The sequence below is a fragment of the Biomphalaria glabrata genome, chromosome 3, assembly GCF_947242115.1.
Source record: "Biomphalaria glabrata chromosome 3, xgBioGlab47.1, whole genome shotgun sequence".
NCBI lineage: Eukaryota > Metazoa > Mollusca > Gastropoda > Planorbidae > Biomphalaria > Biomphalaria glabrata.
The window spans coordinates 17,469,380-17,480,957 of record NC_074713.1 but is presented as its reverse complement, the minus strand read 5'-3'; the positions used below and the strand labels follow the sequence as shown (position 1 = coordinate 17,480,957).

The 11,578-nt window shown below is 34.9% G+C and overlaps 1 protein-coding gene across 1 annotated transcript; it reads right to left on the bottom strand.

Moving 5' to 3' along the window:
- Nucleotides 1-4,586: 4,586 nt before the first annotated feature.
- LOC106056930 (39S ribosomal protein L14, mitochondrial-like) lies at nt 4,587-11,578 on the bottom strand. The gene is made up of 3 exons (XM_013213862.2): nt 11,330-11,578; nt 5,821-5,950; nt 4,587-4,851 (listed from the first exon to the last, which is right to left on the bottom strand). Exons 1-3 carry the CDS (start codon nt 11,410-11,412, stop codon nt 4,609-4,611), a joined length of 456 nt encoding a protein of 151 aa, XP_013069316.1. The 5' UTR covers nt 11,413-11,578; the 3' UTR covers nt 4,587-4,608.

Sequence of the window (11,578 nt, the reverse complement as noted above, 5' to 3'; positions counted from 1 at the left end):
ATCTAGATTCTAGACCAACAATTAACATATATACTTAGATTAGGCCTATATACATATATCTGTGCGATTACAAATAATTTTATCCTTAAGAGTTTAAATTGTTATTATTCAGCGCCATTTCATGCTTTTAGCTTTCTCAATACGCATTAATGATCCTATCACTTATCTGGTCCAGTTGGAAAAAATGGGGGGGGGGGGAAATAAGAGGATATCTGGGTGAATTTTAAAAGCATTTAACATAATAAGAAGAAAAAGGGGGGGGGCACAACCTGACTTTGAACTCATGGCACAAGCCAACACACTAACCATTCTGCTAGTGAAAGATGCTTATGAAAATGGAAGATTGTATAGTGTTTTTTTTTTATTTTGTTTTTTAAATAGTGTGTTTCAAACTTACTTAGCGGCGACATATAGAGGGAACTAATTCCGCTTACTTAATTCGGTCAAGTACATTTTCCCTTGTTCGAGATAGGGCCTACCAATATTATAGTTAATTAACTTTTTTTTTATTATGCCCCTATTATTATTATTACTGATTCTTGTGATGTCAATTTAAATAAAAGAAATGATTGTGCAAAATTTTTAGCTTGATCCGAGATTGGGAGTCAGAGAAGTAACGTCGTGTAGGCTATAATATATACACAATTTTTACCAGACAGACAGAGTTGATTTAAGCTTTGTATAAATCCTATAACGCCGCCGAGCTATTATAGTATTGGAATGGTAGAAGAAGGCCTACAACATTCAATAATATTGATGCTATCACGATTCACATTTGCCTACATGTAGGCCTATGTTGCCTGAATGCACATATTGCACTTTCATCACATTCACAAAAAGTTTGATGATGGATTCGATGTTTTAGCAAAAATTTCACTTGCCATTCTCACCTCTGAATCTGTTCAGATCAGTGTTTCTTAAACTTTTATAACTTTCTTGTGCGCCCCTTCCCCTTCTTCTGCCAAAGATAGGCCTACTAGATCCAGATCTAGTCTAGTTTTGAATCCATCTTGCTGCAGACGTAATTGTAAAGTAAACTTAAATTCCCCTTTCAGACCTTCTTATCTATGAGGCAGATGATGTAAAGGTCATCAGTTTCTATGGCCAGCGGTTAACGTGGCTGTCATGTGGTTAGCACAACGACCAACTGCCTTTACTTTTCTGGGTGGATTCAGAAGTGCCCTAAATATATTCCGAAGGTAAAAATCCCAGTCTTCTCCAGGATTCGAACCCCTGGGACCCTCGGTTTGGAAGCCAAGCGATTTACCACTCAACCACTGTGCTTCCTATTGCTACATAGGCTACGCCCGATAGTAAAAAACAGTTAAAAAAAAAAGAAAAAAGAAAAAGGTCTTATTGGGAGATGAAACCATGCAACTTATTTAATTATTTGATTAATTAAATTAAACATTTGTGATGATGTCATTTTTAAATGATTTAGGCCTATATCAGATATGTCTACCAAGCAGTGGTTCTCTCAACCCGTCTATATGGATCTGAGACATGGGACCGTATTACACAGAAAGCAACTAAGACTACTTGAACGCTTTCACCAAAGATGCTTGTGTTACATCATGGACATGCGGTGGCGAAACCGCACTACAAACAGCGATGTCCTTTCGAACGCCGGTATGGTCCGACAGTTACGCAGGCAGGGCACGTATCCTGTAGGGGGGACGAACGTATGCCAATTTAAAAGAAGACTTTTTTTTTTTTTTTTTTTGGTGAGCTAAAAGGTGATCGACGTAACAGAAGTGCCCCACGGAAACGCTTTAAAGATCAGTTTGGCGCCAACTTGCCCTAGCTAACACAGAAGAGAGCACCTATGGTTGCATGCGGCTTCAGAACGAGACAGCTGGAGGTCACTTACAAAGGCCGCGGGATACACATTTTGAGACCAAAAGAAAATCCGCTGCAGAGGACAGACGTAGACGGCGAAAAGAAAATCTTAATCGACCTTCGGTGGGCAATGGTTATGCTTGCATGTGGCAAAATATGTAGGTCACAGCTGGGGGTTGCGTAGTCACGAGAAATACTGCATTCCTCATTAATCTTCGAACTCGAAGACAAGCCTTATTATTACTATTGTTAATATCAAATGTGGATTTAAAACTACAATTGATTTTTTGTTCTTGAATAAAATCGCATTCTTTGGGTGACTTTCCCCCCGGAGCGACGCGCTGTTTAATTTTCCATTCCTTGAGGTTGTTTTCCCAATGTTGCTGGGGGGGGGGGCTATATTAAATTGGAAGAACCACATTTTAAAAAATCCTTTGAAACAAATTAATATCCAATCAAATGACAATAAAACATAACCACGGTTAACCAACCATGGTCCTGCAACTGATTGAATAACCTAGTCAATCGAAAATATCTTTCATGCAGGCTAAACACATTTAAAGATGTTGTGCCTGTTTTAAAAGGCATCACGCACTCTCCCCACATTCTTATTTTTCTTTGGAATGAAACCCACTATGAACTATGCATTTCCATATTGAGGCTATTTTTATTTATTTTTTGCTCTATTCTAAAAGCCAGCCGATTATTAAGTAATCTTTAAATAATTTAATTCATGAGCACAATAATAGTGTTCATAGTACGATATGCAAACTATGTTACCCGACCCTTCATTCTTTCGGAAGACGTTTATTGCATCCTAGAATAGGTTCTTCCTGGATATAGCAAGATTGTAGACACCCCGTCCTTGCCAGCCATGAGGCCTGGAAAGCGCTATGAGCCCCCGCGCCAAGCACTATTTCCGGTATTTAAAACAACATTTTTCTTAGGTATCTTCTGTGCATTATGCTGCTCTAAAAATCTTAGCTAAAAAAAAACAACAACAAACAGATCTGTTATTCACAGCACTTTAATAAATCTATGGAAGTTTTTTTTTTAACAAACGCAATACTCCCTTAGCTACGCTCATATAATTTAGTGACTAGTTTGTTTTAGAATGATATTGAAGAGGGTTTTTTTTTTCTTTAATTAAAGCCCTCTGGAGTTTTTAAACTCAAAACCCCACTTGGCTACGCTCATAGAATCCGGTGACTAATATATCCTTTAGTCTTATATTGAAGAAAAGGTCTTAGCCTACAAAAATTTTGGAGAGGATTTTAAACTCAGAATCCCTCTTGGCTACGCTCATGGAATTTGGTGACTGTCGTTTGCATGATTTTTTGTTTTATAGAAGAGGGGGCCTGAGGGTGGGGGGTTAACCTCAAACATTCCCCCCCCCCCCTTTTATATATAGATAGATTCTTGTATTTTCAGGTAATAGAAATAATTGTGCAAAATTTCAGCTTGATCCAAGATTGGGTGTCAGAGAAATAACATGTAGGCCTACATACTTTTGGCCAGACAGTGAGTTGACAATAAGCTTTGTAAAAGGAGCTTGATTGCAACATCATTTTACCTTCACGTCACAAAATCATAAAATCTTTTGTTCACTAGATAATTAAATTAATTAAAACCCAACTTTCTGATGTAGACTTCGCTTGTAGTGTTGAGTTAAAATTGTGGTATGAATGTACATTTTGCTATGGTTGTAATGTTTTCTCTACTTTGCCATAAACTATTATATGACTAATTTACTCTTGGATAGTAAAAATATATTAAAATAAATTATTCTAAATTTCCTTTCATTGGTTTAAAGTCGTTACACATGGCCTTATACATAAAAACATTAATGATATCTTGTACCAAGTTTATATTTTATGCATTTTTAAATATATATATATCAATATATTGATAATTTTATATAGGCAATGATTACAAGAATGTATAACAGTTTCCCTTCCGTCTTTTTTTTACATTTTAAATTAATAGCCCATGTTTTAGATGATGTGTTTTCATTTTTTGATAAAATAATCTTGTCATGATGCTAACTCAGGCTGGAAAGATTCGTGGGAAATTCATGTTATATAGATACACCCCATTCCATTTTTGTGTTTGTACAATTAGAATTATGAGTCAAGTCAATTTTATTACTAACAATTTTGAAACCCAACATTTTTATCTGCATTGTGACGAGTACTCACGTTTATTGTACTTTAATTATTTTTTATTAATAGCAAGCTAATTATGCCTTTAATAACTGATGGCCAGTAATTAACAGTACTTATTTAAAGAGAGGAAACTTGGTTTTAAAAGTTTGTTCAAAATTCTCATTACACATACATTGTTTTCTGTCATTAAAAAAGTTAAAGTGAAAATCAATTAATTTCTTATCCATAAAGGCAAGTAACACATAGACCCACACAAAAATATGTGTGTAGAGAGTAAACCAATTTGTTTATTAGCTATGCCAAATGCTGGGTGAATTTGCATCATAATAGTGAATATTCCATAGGAACAAAAAAGAAAACAATTAGATGTAATTTTTGTCAGAATTAGGCTATGCTTTTCCTTTTAATGACAAAATCCTTTTGTGATTCAACTGGCCTGATTCAGTAGCATAAAATCAGTGTTTGTGTCATTATTTTTAGTCAACATGCTGAAAGCATAACATAAACTTCAGCATAAAATACAAAATAATTATTACTGTACACATTTTAAAGATAATTTTTTTATGAGACTGACACAATATAGAAAAATAAAATATTTCATTTATTACACAAATTTAGTGGCCAATGATAAAATTTTAGTCAAGTCACCACCTTTTCCTCGAAGAGCTGAAGGGATAGGCACCATCACCCTAGTACCCAAAGGATCTCCTTTATCATCTACTAAAACTATATTGTTAGTGTCCATCCTGGGAACATTAGGAAGCTGTTTTTGCCGTAAGCCAACTATGTACGCTTTTTTCATTTCTCCTTTAACTGTTACCAGTACTTTATCTCCTAGGAAACCAACCTGAAAATAAGTTTGAAAAAACATAATTTTACATACATCTATTATTGATATAGATGTAATTGTTTTATCATTGTTTGTGGTGCTTCACGAACACTGGACGAGTCTTTATCTAAGCACCATGGACAATGAACAAGTCTTTATCTACATCTAGGCCTACTCTACATTTCAATTTATATGTCAATCTAGTTCTAAATTTTTTTCCTAGTGTATTGATATTCAGAAAGCTGCACCTTTTAGTCTATGATTAGGTCCTGTTAAGGCAATTATTTCTACTATATTTTTAAAAATATTACTGAACACACACTAAAAGGCCTAATACATTTATATGTGGTTAAAGAATACTATTTTGTAAATCGCTAATAAAAGAATAATTGATAATGTATTAACAGACTAAAAAAAAGTTGTATTTCAGAAAATATTGAAAAAAAAAAGCTATATAATTAAAATTGGTGTCCCTTTTATAACACCCAAAACATTTTGTCATAATAGTCATGTGTTATAATTTATGCTTGAATTATTGTGGTGATATTGCAGAAAATAATAGCCTATATATTTAGCTACAATGCAAGCATAGTATAAATTCTATTATCTTACAAAAAAATTTTATTTAAAAAACTTTTACCAATAGTAAAAAAAAACTTAAATTTCTCTTTCTAGCTGCCTAATACAATAGAAACATTCAAATTATCTATAAAAAAAACAACGACAAACAGTTACTTGTACTTTAATCATCAATGGTATCCCAGTGATGCACCTACAATGCATAAATGGGTACCCCCTTAACCAGCACTGCTGTGTAAATGGATGTATTCCAATTCATTTTCTATTGATAAATTCTTAAGGTACCGGTACAATGGCTGAAGAAGTGAATACACTTGAAATGAAACAAAAAATAATTTTGAGCCTAATGTAACACTTTTTGATACCAGTACTGGACAAACTCTCAATATGACAAAAAATGTATGCTACCTGTCGTTTATTGTAAACATGAATGACTTTTGGAGGTTTCCCGATTTGAGCGGCAGCCTTCCCTATAGCACTGTTGTCAACAATTCTCATTCTCATTAATTTACGAACTTCATGAAGTGTTTGTGATGTGCTTAAAAAAAAAAAAGAAATATTATCATGTGCAATACAGGGAAGAGTCTACATAAATTAACATTTTAGATTGTATATATCTAGATCTATACTCAGTGGCGTAGCTAGAGTATATGATGCCTGGTGCGGGACCTCATCTTGATGCCCCCCCCCCCCCAAAAAAACCTAACTAATTAATAACATTGCAAAACCTTACTTTTTTGTTCAAAATAATGTCTTCATTAATCAAATAGTGTTAATTAAAAAAAATCACTTTTAAATAAACATACTACAAATGAATTTTATGCGCTTTCTTGTTGGCAAAAGCATCAATAATTTTATCGAAATCAATTTTTTCCACCAGCTCTTGTTCAATGGCCAAAATGGCCAAAATTAGTGAGTCGTAAATTTGTCATCGTTGATCGCAAGTAATTCTTAATCAGTTTAAGCTTGGAAAAACTTCTCTCGCATGTAACGACGCTTACCGCAATAGTAAAAAATATGCGAATCGTGATGACGATATTAGGGACTGAATCATCTAGCTGATATTTTTATAAAATTCAAGAGCTCAATAGGTCCTTGTTTTGGAAGTTCGGAGGCTTCTGATGAAACAGTGACAAACCGTTGAAGCCTCTTTCGCTCCAGCAGAAATTCGTTTTTATCAATGTCGCTAGGAATACTATCGAGATTGATTTCGATCTGAGGATTTAATAGCTGGGAAGGCGACAAAAATTCATATCAATCTGCTACATCATGAAGTTGCTCAAATCAGGTGATTATTTCTTGAACAATCCTGTCCAAGGTAGAATAAATTTCCCTTCGTAGCTCTTCTTTGTGTGTAAGTACAGAGTAATCACTTTTCTCACCAGGCATCTTTTTCTTATGGCCAATAAGTTTTTGAGGTTCTGTACTGATTCTCAGATCTGAACACACGCTTTTGGCAAAGGTAATGCTGGCTTCAGCGATGTCCTCTCGATTACTACTTAAAAATGTCTCTAATGTTTTTAGTTTGAGTGAGCAGTCTCGAATAGACAATCCTTGTTTTTGAAGGTAGAATTGCTAGTTAATGTCTCTAGAGTTTCTATAATTTTAGAAAATTTATCCCTAACCATCTTGATGGCTTCTCCTCTGGCGCTCCAGCAGGTCTCAACTAAACGTTTAAGACTAGTTCCGGTTGTTTTGATGAGCATATCCCAGCGGTGTGCTGAAGTTGAGAAAAAGGCTAGAACGGTCCAGTGTACCAAAAAATGTTACCGAATTGACTTCAGCTTCTGTAGCTCAAATTTCTGCTAAATTAAGAGAATGGTTTGAGCAGGCAAGGAATAGTGACTTCTAGAATACGTTTTTGGACACCGTAATTTTGACCGTTCATGACCGCAGCATTATTATAGCCTAGACCCCTGCAGTCCATTATGTCCAAGCCATTCGAACGCAGTTTCTCTAGAATCATCTCAGTGGTTCCAGCAGCATGCTTGTCCTTTGTGTCGATGAAGTCAACAAAAGACTCACGAACCTGCACCCCTTCATTATCCATGACAACATACCGTAAAATTTGATCCAGCTTTTAGATGTCAGGGGTACTGTCAAAAATAATAGAGAAATATTTGGCTTGTTTTACTTGCTGTTAGATTTGTTTTTCAGCGTGATCCCCCAATATTGTAATAAATTCATTTTGTATTTGTGGAGACATGTATATATTCAGTCTGGAACAAAGCTTAGTTCGAAGCACATGCTCCCTCAAGAAAGGATCGTACTTTGATAGTAATTTTACTAACTCTCCAGGTTTTCGTCTTTTGTATAATCAAATCTTGGGCCTTGTTGTCAATATTGTTCCCTACTCTCAGGTGAACTTCAAGTTCCCTCCAAGCAAGCGATGACTGAATGTGAGCTCTCCTGGTCTCATGGTTTTCTATTTCTGGGGATAACCTCCACCACTCATTGAATCCATCTTTGGATTTAAAGGAAGATTTGGTACTTGATCTTGTTGAGAAGAGTATGTAGGGGAAGCAAAATAAGAATTCTTTTTTTTTGGCGAATAACACATCCACTTTCTAAGAACTTTCTCGCCGTTTGACATTTGCCGGAAAAAACAAGCCTTTGGTAGCTTTCTAGCCTATCCTTTTGCTGATTCTTGATGTCTATATGCCTCTCTGAATTGACTGTCCATACGCTGAACTGTTTCAGATCCTTGAGTGACAAGGTGTATGCGAATATTATCTGTGATGACATCAGGCCAATCTCCAATGTCGTTCAGTCTAGAGTTTATTATCCTGCTTTCTGTATTGTTTACACAGTCTGATGGTTCAGCTTCTTCAGTAGGAATTTTTGAGGAGTGTACTAAAGACATGCTTGTGTGCTGTCCTTTAGTCTCTAGAACCTGCGGTATTGAAGCATTTTCTTCTTTTTCATCATTCAGGATGTTGGCTTCATCATTTTTTTCTGGATTCTATGATAACCGTCTCATCTTGCTTTGTTGCTTTTAATTGTTCAATTAATTCATACCCAATAACAGCTCGCCTATAGTCGGTGGACTCTGGCAATGATGTGACTTGAAATTGTCTCGATGCTTCTTTAGACTTAGGAAATTTAAGAAACAAACCTCACTGCGGTCAAAGAAACTGCTTTATGCGGATGACATTGTCCTCTGGTCAACCGGCAAGAAAGCAAGACATACAGGTGGCATTACAAGCAGACCTCCAAACCATCTCCTCGTATTTCGACAAATGACAGATTCATATAAACGTTGCCTAAACGACCTGGTCTTTGTTCAGCATAGGGATCGACATTCTTAAGGCTCCATTCGAGCTTCAACTCGGTGGGCTGCGACTCCAACGTGAAAACACGCCAAAATATCTAGGGTAACCCTGGATAGAAAGTTGTCAATGTTCCAGCATGTCCAGGAAGTTGAAAGAAAAGTCTTGGAGAAGTTAGCGTTACTAAGAAAGCTAGCCAGCACAAAATGGGGTGCCAAAGCTTACATGCTACGCACATTGTACTAAGGGGCAGTCAGATCACAAATTGAGTACAGCTATACAGTTCAAGTATATGCTAGTAAAACTGCCCTCGTATCACTCGACCGAGTAGAATCACAAGCACTAATGTTCATTTGTGGCACCTTTCGGACAAGCCCAAAAAAGCTGCTGAAATCTTAACAAACGTGGCCCCTTTACAGTTAAGGAGGGAGAGGACAGTACTTACGGCCTACGAGCGCTACAAAGGAGGCGACTCTAGGCTACTAACCACAACCTTAGTGCAACAGTGGAGAGAGAGGAACCGCAAAATCAGCTGGGCTCTCCACTGATAAAATTCCTATTAGAATTAGTACTTGCCCTCCGTGGAGAAGAATGCCGGCCCCACAAATAAACATGTCCCATATAGGGAAAGAGGGAGCCACCAAGAGGCGATTAACACCTGCCATACTCCAAAACTTGGCATCAGCTACACTAAAGTCCTACCCATCAGATGCCATTTTCTGTTCTACCGATGGGTCGGTAATGAGGGACCCTGATAGATCTGGGTATGGGGCCCTTATAGTCTACTCAGACCGGACAGAACCACAGATGCCGATTTCTTCATCTGAGCTTAAAAGGGTTATGAGGCGCCAGCCAGACTAGTCAGTCTTGAGCACTGTTCATCATTTTTTTTTTACGTTACAGTATTACAATTAACTAGTTAGTTTAAAAAAACTTGTAGAAAACAAAGGTTAAAAATATTGACATTACAATAGAATTATTTCCAAAATTAAACTATAAAGAATCATAAAGAAATGAATAAACTAAGACAATTGTTTAGAGCTAGAGTTTAGAAATATATTTGTAAACTCAATATCTAGATTAAACCTATGGACTACAATGAAGTAAAAAAAGGTTGGCCTATCTTCTTCTTCTTCTTTATATTACAGAGCATTGATCGATCAGTGTAGTAACAACATTTACCGTGTGTCCGAAATAAATCTAGTAAATTATATTCAAACTGTTTTATAGCTTACATTGTATGGAAGAAATAGTCAAGGAGATGAAACAAAATACCAGCATGACTAGTTTATAAATCGTTAGTTCATGTTTAAAATACAGCAGTTTATGTTTGTTCATGTCCATACAATTAGTCGTTTTTACTGAAACGCTCAGGGAAATAGGAAATTAATACATACTGGGGGAATTTTGGTGCCCCTCTCCACTTGGTGCCCTGTGCGGCCCGCACCACCCGCACATTGGTAGCTACGCCACTGTCTATACTATAGTGAGTCATAGACAGTATATCTACTAGATTCTACAAATGTATAGTCTAAGGCTATAACTATAGACTAAATACTAATTATAGACTAGAGTCTACATTTTCTATATTATTATTAAATATTCTCTATAATGGATCTATAATATATATTAATATTATAATTTTTAGACTAGATTTTCTATTATGTATACTCTACATTGAGTCTATATTATATATTAGTGACATAGTTTATAACTATAATGTGTATCTAATTCTAATAGTAGTTATATAGCCAGTATTGTATACTTTTGAATCTATACTCAGTATCTAGTAGATTAGATCTACTAGCCATTACTCACTACTAGAGTCGACTAGACTACTGTACTCACTGGCTGCTCACTGGCAACAATAGATTCTAGATCTCTATAACTTAACTATAATCTGGATCTAATTAATAATCTAATAATAATCTAATACTATTCTAGAATACTAGATTCTAGTCTAGATCTACTAGTAGTAGTACACCACTAGTAGTACTAGATTACTAGATACTAGATTTGACTAGATTGTCACTAGATTTAGATCTATGTCTACTATCATCTAGATAATAGTATTAATAGATATAAATAATAAAAAAAAAATACATATTAGATCTATACATAGTGTAACATAGACTCATAGAGTAAGAGTACAGTGACAGTATGAGTATACATTATCATATATAAATTAATAATAAATATATGATAATAATATGATATAGAATATACTATAATATAGACAATATAGTAATAAAGTAATAGAATAGATAGATCTAGATTATTCTAGATCTAGTGAAGTGACATATACTGATACTGATATAGTCAATTTTTCTAGAAATAGAATCTACTTATCATATCTACTAATTGTAACTAATCTAGACAATCTACTAACTTAGCTAGACCACTGCCACTGGCCTACTATTTATAGTAATTTATACTAACTTAACTTTTACTTTAGGACTATAAATATAAAATTAATATAATAATTTAATTAAAAATAAAAATAATATTAATAGACTTTAACTTTAGAACCTAGATTATATTATTAGTAGTATATAATATTAACTATATACTATAGTATAGTATATAGTAATGTAGTGTCTACTAGACTGTCTAGTCACTGACTAAAGACTAAAGTAAAAGTTACTTACCTAAATTGACAAGACTGACAAGTTGAAGTTCCTACCCTTTGCGAAAAAGATCTACAAATTTGTTGGTGAATGCTTAAGGCCATTTAAGAATCTTTCAAGATTCGATTATAGATATAAACTTTATTGTGACAGGGTTGCAAACATGAGTTTCAAGACATGAAACTAGAATCTAAATAAAGGATGAATAAAAAACAAACAAAAACCTAACACTGTCAACCTTGAAAACGAAACGGGAAGTGGTTGATGATT